We start from the raw sequence: 16,827 nt of genomic DNA on the forward strand, positions 1-16,827 counted from the left end.
CAGTCTCTCCTTGAACCAATTTCTACTTTTAGCAATCGTTTATATCAATCTAACAAGAATTTTGTCATGCAAAAGTTAGTAGATTATTTCCCAGTTGGGAATTATATATAATAAATGTATGGAAGGACAAAAAAGAACAGCAGATCCAAATAAATTTAATCTGTTGAAGCAATTGATTTACTTAAGTTCAAACTGCAATAAAGACTTGTTAACCTAGGAATTTTTTTTAAGAATAAAGTGCAAAACCATAAATGTGGGAATTTCTAGTGCAGTAAATATTGGGCACCGAGAGTTTAACCTACATGTGCTGTACAACAGTTTTCTAGCAACAGTTATTCTGGAACAGAACACAGTCCCTGCATTTCTCACATACTTAGTGCTTTCAAGAAAGCTCACTAGAGTGGACCTCCACTACAATATTGTTGCTTTATAAAAGCACACAAAGCACAGGTCCATAGTTTGAGATTATCTACTTAAACATGTCCATTTACTGATGTATCTGTTTACCTCAAACTTCAAAGCGTTTATTTTTCGTAACACTCCCTACTAAGTGTTATTACTCCTCTCTCACAAATGAGGAAGTACTATTAAAGCAAAGAGGCTTTTCCTAAGTCACAAAGAGAATCTTTGGGAAGACAAGGAATTAGACACTGATTTCCCAAAACAGAGACTAGCATTCTTACTCACATAAACACAGGTACAGAAAATAACTTGACTTCCATAATTCAATATTAAATACATGACATTTAAAATATGATGAGATATAGATGCCACATTAAAAACCTGAAAGTATGCCAGTAAATATCCTTTGACATTTTGCTTAGCATCCCCACTGTACTTTCATGCCTCTAAACTGAATTTACCTTCACATACTCTTTTGTTTTCAGAGCGTTCAGAAGATCTCGCACAGGGGCTGACAATGCAAATTCTGCTGCTATTTCAAGGTCCTACAAATAATGACAAAACAAAAGAATATGCTTTCAGACTAAATTTATTTAAAGCATATAAATAAGATGAGACTCTACTGTTAACTTACTTTCCTCAGCATTTTAGCAAAACCAAGAGCTTTGGAGGCCCTTTCTCTAGCTTCATGAAACAGCTCTTTGAGTGCTCGGCTGGTCTCTATAACAGACCTCCTGAAACATTAGTAAGAATGAAATGACATTTTAATAAATCATATTGCATTTATACAGCTACTAAAAAGTAAGAATTATTTACATATATATCAATAGAAAGAACATAGAAAATATATTTACAACCAGCTGACTGACAAGCAGGCACATTTTTTATAAGGATATAAAAACTGAATTTAAAGAACATTACATAAACAATCTCTGATACCCTGAATTAAAAAGAAGGTTATTAGGCTTCAAATGAACAAAATAATGGTTCATTACTACTGCATACAGAAATATTAGCAATAAAGTCTATGGAGTCTTGCATTTATTTATGAAGTTTTCGTTCTAAGAAATAAAATGCAGTATGTACCTGTCAGGGGTATAGAAACATGAGTAAGTGTGTTTGTTATTATTAAGCCAAACGGCTTAATACCTGATTTCATCTGATGCAGTACTGTCATCGGCACTGGCCCAAAATTCATCACAACTGTCTTGTAGTCCAGAATCTAAAAATATTCCTGTAGATTTCAGCAGCATTCCTGCAATATCACTGTAGCAACAGAAATGGTGGAACTTCAGAGTCTTATTCAGGTAGCATGGCACCTTAAACTTCTTCCTACTCTGTCCAATGCAAGAGAGCTGCGTTGCCAAGTCCGCCTGCAGAAACAAGCAGCATCTTGGGGGCCCTCAGTTACTCTACGTGCACGGGGCTAGGAGGAATGGGAACTTTCCATAGAAGCAGTCATTCCTGTTATAGCTAGAGTAAGAGCAATCTGCAGTTACTGCATCCTACAGCTACAGTCATTGTAATAATCCATAAATTCACAAAAACTATCAGCTGCTTACTGAGGCCTCAAGAAGCCCAACGTGGGAACCCTGAACAAGTGCCGACTTGAATACATGTCTGGTACAAATCAACACCATCAGCAGAGTAATTAAATAAAAGCTACCAGAATAGTTTTCCAGCTTGAGCTTCGCCCCCTCTTATATAAGGAGTTATTTCTTTGGTGAAATTCCATTCCTCCTCCAACAGATTTTTTAAACTATGAGACGCTTGAGGTAACTGCTGTAGCATTTGGATCCAGCTTCGCATATAATCAAAGTAAACCTGTACACGGAAAGAGATAATTTAAACAGAAATTGTTACACAATATGTAACTAAGGATTGTAACTTCTCAAATCAACAAGCAATCTCAGTATTATACAATTTGTAGAATCTATTTCTACAACATTTTTCATTTGTTATGACTGAAAATGAGCTACATGTTTCCACTCAAAAGCTGCAATTTATGGCTCAGGAAGTAGAAAGTGCTACTGAAGTATTAAATATTATGTCTCCATTATACTCTTCTGAAAATACTGACAATATCACCACCTTGCTTGCTGTGCTGCTATTCACCATTGTATCAGTGAATACCCACAGTGGCCAGAGTTTTTAAAGCTGAACTACTGAAAAACAGTCTCTATATCTTTTATTAACTGGATTACTCTGAAAGGTTTTATCTGAACATATCCTCCTGGATATGGATAAGTGCAGTGAACAGGCTTCTCAGATTATGCATTATACCTTGTGTTCCTTTATATCAAGTCTTCTCTCTCACCGTTATTTAATTATTATTGTTTTAAACCAACATAAAAATCCAGGTAAGTACAATTCTTCTTCAAACATCGGCCCTTTAGGATCATACCGAATGCAAAAAACATGGCTGCAATTTGTTTTAGTTCAATAATCCCTAACATCAAGCAATGTCCCTCCTCAGAAATGGTTAAGACACTTCCCATTGACCTCAGGTATTTTTGGACCAAGGACATAGAATCACTGAATGATTTGAGTTGGAAGGGACCTTAAAGATCATCTAGTTCCAACCCCCCTGCCATGAGCAGGGACACCTTCCACTAGACCAGGCTGCTCAAAGCCCCATCCAACCTGGCCTTGAACACTGCCAGGGATGGGGCAGCCACAACCTCTCTGGGCAACCTGTTCCAGTGCATCACCACCCTCACGGTGAAGAATCTCTTCCTTGTACCTAATCTAAATCTACCCTCTTTCAGTTTAAAGCCATTACCCCTCGTCCTATCACTACATGCCCTTGTACAAAGTCCCTCCCCATCTTTCCTGTAGGCCCCCTGTAGGTACTCGAAGGCCACTATAAGGTCTCCCTGAAGCCTTCACTTCTCCAGGCTGAACAACCCCAACTCTCTCAGCCTGTCTTCATGGGAGAGGTGCTCCAGCCCTCTGATCATCTTCATGGCCCTCCTCTGGATCCGCTCGAGCAAATTCATGTCTTTCTTATGCTGGGGGCCCCACAGCTGAACACAGTACTCCAGGTGGGGTCTCACAAGAGCGGAGTAGATATGGAAAACCTTAAAACTCTACTCTGGATTAGGTAGGTACTGTGTTTTGGTAGTCTCAGACCATACCCCCATTCTTGACTTTATTTAATTCACCTTTCACTCTCAGCCTAATTTCTCTTCCAGTACTCCTCTTAGCTACCTTGCCTGCCTATACAAGGAGTCCACAGGAAAAGACAGTAAGTTCCACCTCTCACCCCTCATTAATCCTGCCTTAACCTTCTGATTTCGTACAAGTTTTCCCTATCCCTATTTCCAGTCCAGATGATCTCTTCAGCTCTCTTTGCCCAGCTGTCCCAATCTTCTGACAGTCTTGACCAATCCAATCTTTCTCCCCTGCTCCTGGTGCTACACGAACCTGCAACTCTGAATAGGCACAAACTATGATTCTTTGAAGTCCAATATATTTATTCCTATTTACACAGTCTTGTTACCACCCCTTTCAAGACCCACAAAAAGCAAAACCCTTATACAACTGAAACTGCTGCCAAAGTTCAACCTCTTGCCTCAAAGCACAAAAACATTACAGCTACCTAAAAAAAAACAAACCCCAAAACCACCAGGTAAGGAATTTCAAAATGGACAAGATGAACCATTTCCCTTTCATCTAGCCAGGTCATTTCTGCTGGAAGTTTCTAGAAATTTCAGATGGAGATGAAGGCAGGCACACAGCATCAGAAACTTTAGTTAAAACAATATAGTTTCACCACTGTATGCAATGAAAAGCATGTAATAGGAAAATCCATGCATACTTAGCAACAGATGGTACCAACAGCTCTGCTGACAACACTAGTGATGAGGTACTGAGGTGTATCTTGGGGGCGGGGGTCCCCACAATAGTGAGGACAAAGCTCAAACAACTCACAAAAGAATAAAAATCAGTCACATGCAAGGGAACGTAATTTAAACTAAATTTACTTAAGAATATTTAATTTAATATCTTTCAGAGAGGCCAAGTGCTTGTCTTGAAAATACTTCTTTGTATTTAACTTATTGCAATAATGAATACACATTAAAACTAAGGTATCATTAATGGATGAATGCAATACCAAGATATTAAGACATGATGTTAGTCAAACAATTGTATTTATTTTTTTTATTCAATACTAACAGTATTAAATATTAAAAGTTTAGTTTAAATGTATGGAATTTACAGTTCTACATATGAACCATTTTGTTGTAAATACAGGCAATTTACAAGTATACTACTGTACCACAGTCCAGTAAACAAAAAACAGTATTGCTAAATGGCAATGACTACTGTGTTACCTTTACAAGTCCACTAAAACAATAAAATTATGTTGAAGTAGCACACCATAAAAAAAGAAAAAAGAAAAAAAAAAAGCAAGACCTATACCCAACAGGGACAATAGATTTCTATTAGCAGTATTCAGATTAATACACTTACTAGAACTCCAAATATTTTGTCCTTTTTGAAGCTTACCATTAACATTTTATGCAGGTCCTCTTCAAAAGAATCAATGTTGCAATCAATCTTTTGTAAGTCATCTAACACCTCACGTAACATAAACTGGTAATATTGCTTCATTAACAGGCCACCCTTCAGAACCTCTTTACACTCTCTCACTAGCTGCAAGAGAAAAACCCAAAACCTGCCATCAGTCAAGACATTACTCTTAAATTCTCCCTGGGAAGTGAAAACTTAATTTGTCGGTCCAGTTTGTCTAAATGTGTTAAGTTTATCAGTAGATAATTTCTACAGTTTTTAGAAATTAATACAGTCGCTTTACATATCTGCAGGAAAGATGTGACTAGTTTACCAGGATTATTTAATTGCCATCATGCCATTTGCCACATAACTGTAAATGGAGATGGAAGCAGATGTTTCAAACTTCATTCCCTGCACAGAGCCACAGCAAGCAACTTACTGGGTAGTTAAAAAGTTCAGAAGTGGGCAAGAGGGCTCACAATCATTAAATCACAAGTTTAAATGGAAGCCAGTCAGAAACAATATGCAATGTGTTTGACAGATGCTTAGAGACCTATGAGAAATGTTTTACTACAGGAAATTCATTGTCAACCTATTGAGCAGGTGTCAACAACTCTAAAACGCATACTAGACCTGAAAACAGTTAGTGCTTCTTTTGTTGCTTCCCTGGGCAAGGCTAACAGGAAGAAAGTTATCTTTTCAATCGTAGAAGTGGTGACATTTTGCCAAACAGCTATCACTCCTCCCTGAAAACTTACAGCTTTTATTTATTTGAAGAAGCATGCACTACCACAGACATAGGAGTACACAAACAGCAAGAATGGTTTCAAACCTACACCAACGAAAGCCTTTCTTTCAGAAGTCCTTCAGTGCTAAGTGTGTATTCTTCTGAAATCATTATCAGTCTCCAAGTCTGACAACCCCTGACCTTTTCTGAGCAACTACTTCATTAAATCGAGAGTCTGAGAGGAAGAGAGGGGTTCATTTTGAGGGTCAGAGGGAATGGAATTGTTGGTTGGTTAATCTGCTTTTTAAAGTCTTCTCTAATGGCTATCCTGGCAAAATAATACATCAATATAGTGGACTCAATGTATGAGAAATTGTAATGGCGTGAAAGCAAAAAACGTACAATAATGTTATTAATATGACAACAGTCTTTGGAATGTTTTACAAGCCAGAACACGTTACGCTGTGCTCCTCTGCATGCAAGGGAAACAAGGGTAATATTCTGAACTCTGTAGTTTAAAACTTACCAATAGTTAGACAAAAAGGGGAAAAAAAAATTTTTTTTATAAGGTGGAAATCCAATAATTACATGTTTATACCCCTAATACATCACATATTTAAAAACAAATGTGCATTCTTCACTCTCCACTCACTCAATCACATTCAGTGTACTCCGTGTTAACTTTGTGGACTTTTTTGCCCTTGGATCCACAAAAAAACCCATAACTTGTTCAAAGAATTTAAAACTGATATTTAACTACCCATCACAGAGACAGATGGGACTTGGCAATATCACTTATCCATTAAACTTTACTAGACAGTATGGCATATCTTACAGATACAAGCAAAGTTCACTTCTAAAATTTGCGAAGAGTAACATTTGTCTATTCCAAATTAAAATACTCTCAAGACTTCATTAAAAATAGTCATTTTTTGTTTAAATAATACTGCCATACAGTGATGTGTAGTGCTATTGAATAACAGAATATAGGAATTACAAAAAACCCTGTAGTGCTAATTTTAAGTGTCAACTTTTGGAACTGAAATTCACAAGGCAATAGGCAAACAAAAAATATGGTCCATAATGAGCACACTAAAGAATGTGCAGCTTAAACTGAAAATATTATCCCTATTACTGGTTTGTTTAATGGGTTTCTTTTCGTTTAGGGAGTTTGCACAAGAAATTCTTTTCTGCAAAGCAGGTGGGGCAGGTCACACAGCCTCCAGGGTACTGCAGTTTAGAGCAAGAAACTTCATATTAAGTTTTCTTGGGTTTGGTGGTTTGTTTTTTGTTTCTCCCTACCCCCAATATTTACTTGACTTATAAAATAACAATATGTCACCAAACATTCACATTTTTCTGTCCCAGTAATTTCCAAAATTTACATCACACCTACTCTAAGTGACCTATAACCATACCCGATATATAAAACCTGATTAAGCAGAACACAGTAACTAATCAGTACATTGTGGCCCTGCTCTTAAGTGGTGTCAGTTACTTATCAGAAACCAGGCAGGTGTGACTTTTCACTTTTCCACTAGGTCAGACTACCTCAGAGTTAACGCATTCCACGTGACAATAACAGACCATAAGCAGTCTGTACAAAATGTTGATGGCTGACATAAGCACTGGTGACCCAAAAATTCCAGGAGGTACAACATGCTGTTAAGACCATCTAGACAGAGTGCTGATCATCAGATATGGTTTTCCCCATCCAAACACACATGCTTTAGCTGGCTGCTTCTTTAATCATTAAAATGTGTTCAAATACTACCTGCTTAACAGGTGTGTGGATAACAGAAATGGTAATGCAATAAATCAGCACCTGCATCAACATACAATATGCTGCTGTGCTTCTAGCTACAGATTTTAATAGGTGTGGATGAAAAAGAAATTACTTATTTGTAAATTGCATTTCTCTATTACAGTAGCCTACAATCTGGAACTAAAAATCTTCTAACAGTATTGACCTAATTTCTCCAGTCATGTTGTAAGGAAGAAGCTTTTATGAAATGACGGTACAATCTACTACTGTTTTGAAGATACAAACTGGTATGAAAGATCCAGGGATCTGATAGTTATTTTGCAGAAGATCATAGCACTGTAAGACACTCAACACAGGTTAGAACAGACAAACAGCGTCTAATTTAACCACGTAACAGAAATAACCTGTGTGCACATACACATACATGCACACACACACCACCCCCCTCCACTTTTCAGCACAAATGCAGAACTTGAGAACCATCGTGAACTGTTCAGAACTACATTGCCACCACATAATGGCAAATTGCCTTTAAAAGACAACAGCTCTCTCTGATAATGGGATCATCAGGATCACAAAAGCTACTGCTAAAAATGAAACATGGATGAGATGGCTTAAAAAGGGGAAGCTAGTGAGAAAGGATGGGAGGAAAAGTATGCTGTAGGAAGCATATATCTGTGCTGGTTTTCTTTTTGTGTGTATGCTTTTTCTTGCAAACCAGATTTAAAAAAAAAAAAAAAAAAAAATAGAATTGACTTGCTAGTAATCCAAGAATTAACCTCGCCTTGGAAAAGCTAGGTATCAGGACTAGCATGTCTGACACATCCAAATAGTATCGCTACACGTTTCAAATGGTACCAAAAAGTAGGAGACACTTAAAAGTCTCAGTGCCTCAAATGACACCCAGTAGGTCCATCATGATAGAACCCAAACGGCTCTGTGCTATGTGCATACGAAGAACAATTCAAAGGATTGGGTTTGTTCAACCTAGAGAGGAGAATACGCACGGGGAATCTAACCACAGTTTTCCAATGCCTAAAGGGTAGTTACAGAGAAAACGGGGGCACTCTTTCACAAGGATGCACGGCAACTCGACAAGAGGCAACAGGCACAAGTTGCTTCAGGAAAATTCTGTCTGGATACAGGAAAAAAAATGCTTTACTGGGAGAAAAAATAAAACGCTGGAACAGATTGGCTGGAAAAGCAGTAGAATCTCTCTCTCACTGAAAGTATTCATGATCTGGCCTAACAAGGCCCTGGATAACCTAGCATAGGGCCCAGCTTCCACTACAGAATGTTGGACCAGAGTATGTCCAACCCAAACTTCTCTGTAATTCTGTAATATTCTGTGAACCTGCAGAACAACACAGACCCCTAGGCTGTTGTGAGCCTGCCCAAGATTTCAGGAATTATAATTCTCCAGGAAACAAATACATCTATTTATGAAATACCCTCCACAGCTCCTTTGCCTGTTCAGAAATACTGCGTGGGACAGCAAGCATTTGCTGAGTTTAATTCATTTTTTCAATGTAATTAGCAAGACAGTATACACCATCAAAACAGTCTGTAACAAACACATTGTTTTTCAGGAAGAAAGTGTCATTTTTACTTAACTCAAAGTCCATAATGAGAATAGAAAACGTAAGGGCAAAAAAATAGCCCCAAACTCTGTGAAAAAAGGATATATTGTGCTTTACAATACAGTATGCTATGCTGTATTTTATTGTAACTATGACTCTTAAGATTGAAATTGTAGGTACTGTGCTTTTGGGTATAAGGGCATCCAAAATCCTAGTATACCAAGGACCAAAAAAGGTGGGGAGTAAGGCAGGGGGAGAGGGAAGAAGAGAGAGGACTGAAATTTACTTGGGACCGTGAAGTAATTTAGCAATTGATTTTGGAGCGGCAGATAACTGGAATAGGAAATCATAATCAGCCCAAAAGCTTATTTTACTGTTTACCCTTAAAGACCACCTGATAAAACTCTGATCTGGTTATGCCTGCCAGGGAGCAGGGAGATGACTTCAGACAATTTTAATATATCCTGGACTAGACTTTGAAAAATGGCATCGATCTAAACAGCCTTCGTTGTATCAGATGACCAACAGAAAAGAAATCCCCATACAACATTCTCAGCCAGTGACAGGACTGACAATCTTGGGTCACTACCCACAGAAATTATCAGATATTTATATAAAACAATATGCTAGGAAAGAAGATTTTTTTTTTTTCCATTTTGTTTTTCTTCTTAATCAACTTCCACTATGTGTCCATCACATGTTGGCAGAGGTCTTACTTTTGCAATGAAAAAAGGATCAAATCAAAGGAAAAAAGAAATATACAGACCCTTAAAACTGGTTACGCTGCCTAAGAAACCCAAATAGAGGAAGATGTGCTGGACAAGGTTATATAGCTTATAATGCAAATGGAACAAATACTGTTTACCTTCACTGGCTAATAATTCTTTAATCACCAGTTTTGATTCCTGGAAGTCTAAATCAGAGAGTTACATATGACCAGTTGTTTACTATGCAAAATCCAGATCTCCATATAAGACTATTTATAAAAAGTTATTACATAATTATACATTGTCATTTCTTAAACTAATCCTCTTTAAACCAACAACCTTATCATAATGACATGACAAAGTAATTTCAAATAGGAACTATTAAAAAAAACAAACAACAGTTGAAGCAAACCTGTTTAATACTCAAAAGAGATGGTTCCCCAGCAGGTCTTTGTTCCAACCTTAGCTTGAGACATTCATGGATAACATTGAGCAGGACTCGGCAGAGGACCAAGAATGCAGGTTCAAAAGATGGCAAATCCATGGATTTCAGCTCCTCCCATGATACAGTGCTGCATTTTTGCTCACAACAAGGTGGGGAATTTAATAACTGCACATAATCTGAACACAACATGGGATCTGGAAATTCTGAAAACTGTAACAAGAAATAGGTATCATGAAAATGATCCTTAAATTCTTTAGGATTTAGCATTTGTTTAAAGCAGCATGCACTAAAGTCTATTTTTAAAAGGTAAGATTCTATTAACTGGCAAATCAACCACAGAAGTTTCAATTTCTCTTTTTTTTTTTTGAGGATCAGCAGGCTGAGGAAAACAATTATGGACCCTTGGGAGTGAACAAAACAATCTCTTAACTTTATGTTTCTGTTTTAAAATTATTAAACCATCCATTAAAGCTGGAGATCACCTCACTACACAGGAAGAAACTGCAGTTTGAGATTATGATGAACATACAGGTTAACCCTAACATAATATATAGAGACATATAGTCAGTTCATTATAAGATAAAATACTTGAGAATTTAAAAATATATTAAAAAAAATACATAAATCAAAAGGTCTTACACTAATGGCTATATCTAGAGAAACAAGTTTGCACTTGGCTGTGTCAGGTGAGTGACCTTGTTCCTTTTCAAATACATAGTGCATATATTATATAAAACTCCACATTGTAAAGTAACGCAATATTCAAGAAAGTGTCACTAGCTAAATGAAAAAAAAACTATTGAAAAAATAACTTATGAACTTTGGTAGATGTTAAGAAATTGAAACTGAAATTTAAAAAGGAAGATAAAATATAAAGAGATCAAGCTGGTTTTTTTCAATTAATAAACTTATTTTCATTTATATTAAAATTAAATTTGAATGAAATTACATTTCTAATTAGAGAAAATAATTGAAACTATCTGAAATATACATCCTAGATATCTAAATTATATACCTTCTGATAACATTCTAAGCAAAGCTGTACATGGAGGCACTCTGGCATTTAATTTAGGAAGAAAATTTGGACTGCAACACATGTATAGCTCTTAAAGATAACAACACACTGTATGTCATCTAAGGATAAGATTTGTTTCAGATGAAGTTTGTTTTATTCTAATTTGCATTTCATGGTTGCTAACTATGACACCTGAATATCCTTCATTCATGTATTAGACATAACTAGCATTTTTTAGGTTCTTCTTCAGTGCCAAATTTAAATAACATCACTTCAAAGGAGGGGAAACATTACCAGAAATTAGATAGAATGATAAAGTGCTGCCTAGAGAGTTAAAAAAAATTTAAGCCACTTTAAAAAAAAAAAAAATTAAAAAAAATTGTTTATTCCTTTAAACCTACACACACATTTTTGACATTTGTGTCTACAGTGTTGTACAAGCTCTGCTTTCTCAGAAGAGCCACACAAAATTACAGCTACCGACAAAGTCAGTTTTCTTAGTGTTTTTATTTTTTAATACTGTGATGCTTCTCAACTGTTGGGGGGAGGGAATAGCATATTCATTACTGTCCGATGTTGGCACAACACATACTATGCGCTGCAGATTCTTAAGTGGTTTCTAAAACCACTAGCTCATTATGCAGAGATAGCAAACATGCATGAGTGGGGATTTCCTTTATACCTAGTTTAGTTGAAGTTTAATCACTAGTTGATCTACAGTATAAGAACTTATCTTCTTAGATGGTATATTAATTCTTCTTTTTACTAACTCTCTTTTAAAGAAACATACAGCACCAGAATAGCTCCAGAGCTAAAGGATTTTATACAAGAAGTTTTCATTAATAACAGTTCATGAAAATACTATACTTGCACAGCACAAAATATTTAAGAAATACAATCCTCACTGTGATGCAATTATAGTGTTGAAAAATTTAGTTCTTATAAAAATATTAAAGAACTAGTCTATGGTATGATAAATAACACAACAAAATTGAATAAATATGTTTTTCATTTTCTAACATTAAGGATAACAGTACATGACATTAGGGCTTAGTATTAGATACCTGAACCTCTACTGACTCATCTTAATCTTGAGCAGGCCCAGTCTGAAATGTTTCAAGTGACTATCAAATACTTCTTTAAAAAACCCCAAGAAAACAAAGTCCAAGCCATTTATTGAGATCATACATAAAATCCATACTCAAAAGTGCAGCCAGTTGAATAAACAACAAGCAGGGTACATGGTCTTAAGTACTATTCTACTAAAATAACATCTCCGATTTTGTAAACTGAAAGAAGAAATATTAGCCATTTTCTTTAAGAATCAAATCATACAACTTCTAGACAAACAGACCCTGTAGTGCCTAGAGCCTTGTTAAAGTATCAGAGCCTTTGACGAATGAAACTTGCACTTTAAAAAACACTAAAACCAGCTATCTGGATTAACATTTACACATAAGATGAAATGAGCATTAAAACGGATACAGTGGAAGAATCCAGAAAGCACATTTTAGATGAAAGATAGTGTTTAAGTAACAATAGAAATTAAAGTATTTCCAGAGATTTTAAAGGGTATGTACACACATGAACACAGAGTCAAGATACAAAAATAACAGAAGTAACAAAGATGAACAAAACACTAACAGCTCTGGCTGCATACAAATATCAAACTGAACTGCACTAAAAAAACCCCAAGACACCACATTCAAATGCCATAAGATGCAAAGACCAAGCAATTCAAAACCGTCTCTTCTATTTTAGTCTGATGTCATCTTTTGCTGCAGTAGGTACCACGCTTCTGACAAACAGTATTTTCTTTTTTTGACAGCATTCTTTTAACTTGGGGGCAGGAAAGAAGTTTACAATTTTATAACATTCACCTTTAGTCATAAAATAATTTCTTAAAAGAGGACAATATTCCAAAGAAAATGTAATCGTTACTGAAAATGAACATTCAAATAAGTCGCAAGGGTGGAGGAGGAAGAAAAGATTAACCTTCCGTCTTACACAAGTCATCCAACACTAAATTACCAAGAATTCTAATTCTGTGAAGCTGCAGCAAAGACTCTAGCTACTTGTATTTCATTAACTTGTTTCAAGAACCTTTATGAAGTCAAAACATTTGAGGTATTTAGCAATTTCAAAAATACATTCAAAGTAGTTTTCAATACCCCCAAATTATGGGGTTTTTCCCTTTGGTTTTTTAAAGGTATTTCTACCTGTATATTAAGCTGAACTTTCTATCTAAGTATACATGGTTTGGGGGTACTTTTGGTTACTGTAACAGATACCTCCAAGTTTTGCTTAGGCACATGACTCTTTAGAAATACACAGATTTTCTTAATGCAAAACTTCCTAGAACACAAGTTGAAACCAAGCAGAGAATAAATAAAAATTCAACTAACTTCATTTTGTACAGTAATTTCTACATTAGCAACAGAACAAATAAAAACTTTCAGAATCAAATAACTTTATAAATATAAATCTATTCAACCTAAAAAAATAACCTCTGAGGGAGATAAACAATTCTTGTTCCTTTTACAAATGTGAGTCAACACTAAGAGCATCGTTTCAAAGACCCATGAGGTATCCATATTAGAGTGGGCACGATGGCTAAGAAATTCCTTCGTCCAGAATCCATGGTTAGGCCCCACACGCAGTGCCACTCGTATTGAGGAGGGCTCGTAATCCTTACTACTAGTTCTTCCTAATATAAAAATGCCTGAGAGTTAGGTAATAGTTTGTATTAAGCAACAATATTCTGCCTTGAAAGAATTAGTGATCACAACTTACCATATGAAACTTCAGCTACTGTCCTTCATTTACTGCTTATTTCATAATTTTCTTTTTATTAACTCACAATCAATCATTCTTAATTAAGAATATAAAATGACCCCTACCCCCCCAAAAATGAAACTAAGAGACAGCTGAGAAATGCAACATGCTAACACGACTTGCTTTCATAGATTTCAAAGTTAAGAAAGTCCATTCATTTATCCGATCTGGCCTCAAGCACAACATACCACCATAGTAATTCATTTATTTAGATGAGGAAAAACCCAAAACAATAGTGATGTTATCATAAAGGATGTCTTGCAGAGAGATATCCAGTCTTGAAGACAAGAAAAGGAAAATGACCAGTCCCATTGCTAATTTTTCTCATGATTCAACTTTCGTACCTAATTTTCCATTGTAATTTTTCTGATTTGTAGCTTTAGACATTAGAAAATGTAATGAGCAAAGATGTTATCATAAAAATGTCATTTCAGTTACAAACAAGAACAGAGAACTAGCTTGTGCTTCACACAAATTCTAATTCAGGTCAAATGACAGATTCATTTCAGCGGAAGCAGAACTGGGCTCTTCATCATATCATACACTATCTTTCAAAAACCAACACAGCAACCAAAACTTTCCTAAGATCCCAATTCCTCCAGTTTCAGTTAGAAACAATACAGCAGGGGAGGTACTCCTGTTATCCATTTACACTAGTAGCAACCTACCTCCAGCTGATGATCACTCCTTACCAACGCCATACGGGCCCTTTGCAATGAACCATGCATTAGCTTGTGCAGTCTTAAAATTAGCTTCCTCAACCCCATTTGCTTCAGTGCTTTATCTACAAACGGCCTGTAAATAGAGGTCAAACAGTGTTGGCTGCAGCTTGCCTCAGCACTGCATTCTGGAATAACCCAAGAGGCGGAGTCATCCTCAGATTCAAGCCTATCAAACCTCCTTGAAAAATGGTCCTGAAAGTCAAAATTTGGCTTATTAGTAAAATTGTTCTTGATGGCTTGTCTAAGTTCCTCAACATTCTCCTCAGATATTTGTTCTTCACCATCGCTCTCCTCTGTGCATGTTCCTGAGGATTCCTTTACTTCTGTTTCCCTATCAACTTCTTCATCCTCTGGATCATTGTCCTTAGATGGTCGAGGAGAAGGAATTTCAAACACTGGCCAGCCAATGTCAGAAAGATTTTTGATACCCAATACGGTTCCCATAATCCTTAGTTTTTGATTTAAGTCTTTCGTAATATTTAACCATAGACAGAGTGCAGGCACTCTGTCTTGGAAGTCCTTTGCAGCATACTTTTCATAGTCCTTTTGAAGAGCCTGCAGAGATGGATAAAGTGCTTCTATATACTCGAGCAGCTCCATTATCCGCTTTACTTGCTCAAATGAGACCCGCTGGCGATGGAGGTGTTCATGGTAACTTGAGTAACCCAAAGCACTAGTTCCACGTGTTGCCTTGCAAACTCCTTCTCCTGAAGTACCATTGAGACTGGCTCCGTTTTTTACACAGGAGAAGCTTCCATAGTTCACTTTGAAGGTGAGGATTTCATTGATGATATCAGGGATAGCTTGACGGGCTGCATAGAGATAGAGGTCTTGGTCATTAATGCTCCGGCCAGCATGCCAAGCTTGCAGCTCCAGCCAGATCAGTTCATTGGATCGGTTCAGCCAGACAGAAGAGGTGTTTTCCGGTCCTCTCTGCTCCCTGTCCTTTTTCTTTGAGACTGAGGTAAGTTTTAACAAAAGCCGCAGGGTTTCAAAGAATTTTAAGCGGTCTGCTGGGCAGTCAGTCCTAGAAGTCTGGCGTGCAGTTCTGGGTATTGGCATGGGCACAGAGACTGGAAGCTTAGCATTGCTACAGCCAAGGCTGAGGTAAGGCTTATTAAGATCAACATCTGGAATTGTTTTTTTTGGCAGAGACCCACCAACTGAGTCTAACATAAATGAGCACTGCACATTTTTCTTGTGATCTCGTTCTGTCGTCCTTAGGGTGTCTCGGATCTTTTTTCCTTGCTTATAGCTGTGCTCCTCCACATTCTCAATGGTTTTCCCATTGTCTTTATGCACTGACTGAGTTGGCACACTCATTTTTTCTGTAAGAAAAGAAAAAAAAGAATGTGACTGCAGCAACTAGAAAAAGCATCATTCAATCCAGCTCCCGATCACATTTCTTAGGTTCAGCATAAAACATTTTTTAGTACCAACAAAACAAAATAGGCATGGGTAGAAGTAAAACGTAGTCTTTGATATTACCATTAGTACAATAGCAGCACCAAAAGGAAATTTTTTTTCTCTTCTTGCTTTACCTCTTTTGTAGAAAGGACCTCAGAGAATTAACATTATTCTGAGTATGCCATCTACTGAGAATTGAGTATGATCAAAAGGAAAGGAATGGTTTTCCAGTTCATTTTCCAAACATTTGTCACACAAGCTCCCAAACAAAAACTCAAAATGCAACAGAGCATTATTAAGGTTTCCAAGTCAAACAGAATTAAAGAGACTCCATTGCACATGCAATTTCATAAAAACTGGAGCATGTACAGATTCTGAGATTTACCTTGAATGATCTAATCCTGGCTCTTGGAGGGCTTGATCTTAGTTCTCAGAACCCATCTGTAGTCTTAATACACTGCCTTAACACCAGGAGCCTACTTCCCCACTCTCCCAACACACAAACACTTGCCTTCTCCCTTACCACACAACAGCAGCCCTTTCCTGCCTAATTGTGCAATCTCCTCTTCTCTTCCTGCTCTTTCCTCAGAAGCAGCAGACATTATCACCCTTCTGCAGCACTAACAAAAGCACTTCAGTCTAGGCTTTGCAGATGAGGACAGGAGGAACTACTTGGTATCAAAACAGTGGTTCTCTCCCTCTCT

The 16,827-nt window shown here is 36.8% G+C and overlaps 1 protein-coding gene across 10 annotated transcripts in view; it reads right to left on the bottom strand.

Annotated features, from left to right (window-relative positions):
* MAP3K4 (mitogen-activated protein kinase kinase kinase 4) overlaps window positions 1–16,827 on the bottom strand; it is a 79,125-nt gene that overhangs the window by 36,849 nt on the left and 25,449 nt on the right. For all 10 annotated transcript variants that reach the window (XR_003924507.2, XM_030021433.1, XM_041125070.1 and 7 more), the window contains exons 3-9: window positions 14,663–16,044; window positions 10,112–10,354; window positions 4,915–5,061; window positions 2,069–2,226; window positions 1,552–1,668; window positions 1,037–1,136; window positions 864–947 (exon numbers count right to left, since the gene is read on the bottom strand). Coding sequence is in view for 9 of the 10 variants with exons in the window: in XM_030021433.1 (XP_029877293.1) it covers window positions 864–947; window positions 1,037–1,136; window positions 1,552–1,668; window positions 2,069–2,226; window positions 4,915–5,061; window positions 10,112–10,354; window positions 14,663–16,044 (2,231 nt within the window). In the remaining variant the exon portion in view is untranslated. The remainder of the gene's footprint in view (window positions 1–863; window positions 948–1,036; window positions 1,137–1,551; window positions 1,669–2,068; window positions 2,227–4,914; window positions 5,062–10,111; window positions 10,355–14,662; window positions 16,045–16,827) is intronic.

This window comes from Aquila chrysaetos, chromosome 8 (assembly GCF_900496995.4).
Source record: "Aquila chrysaetos chrysaetos chromosome 8, bAquChr1.4, whole genome shotgun sequence".
NCBI lineage: Eukaryota > Metazoa > Chordata > Aves > Accipitriformes > Accipitridae > Aquila > Aquila chrysaetos.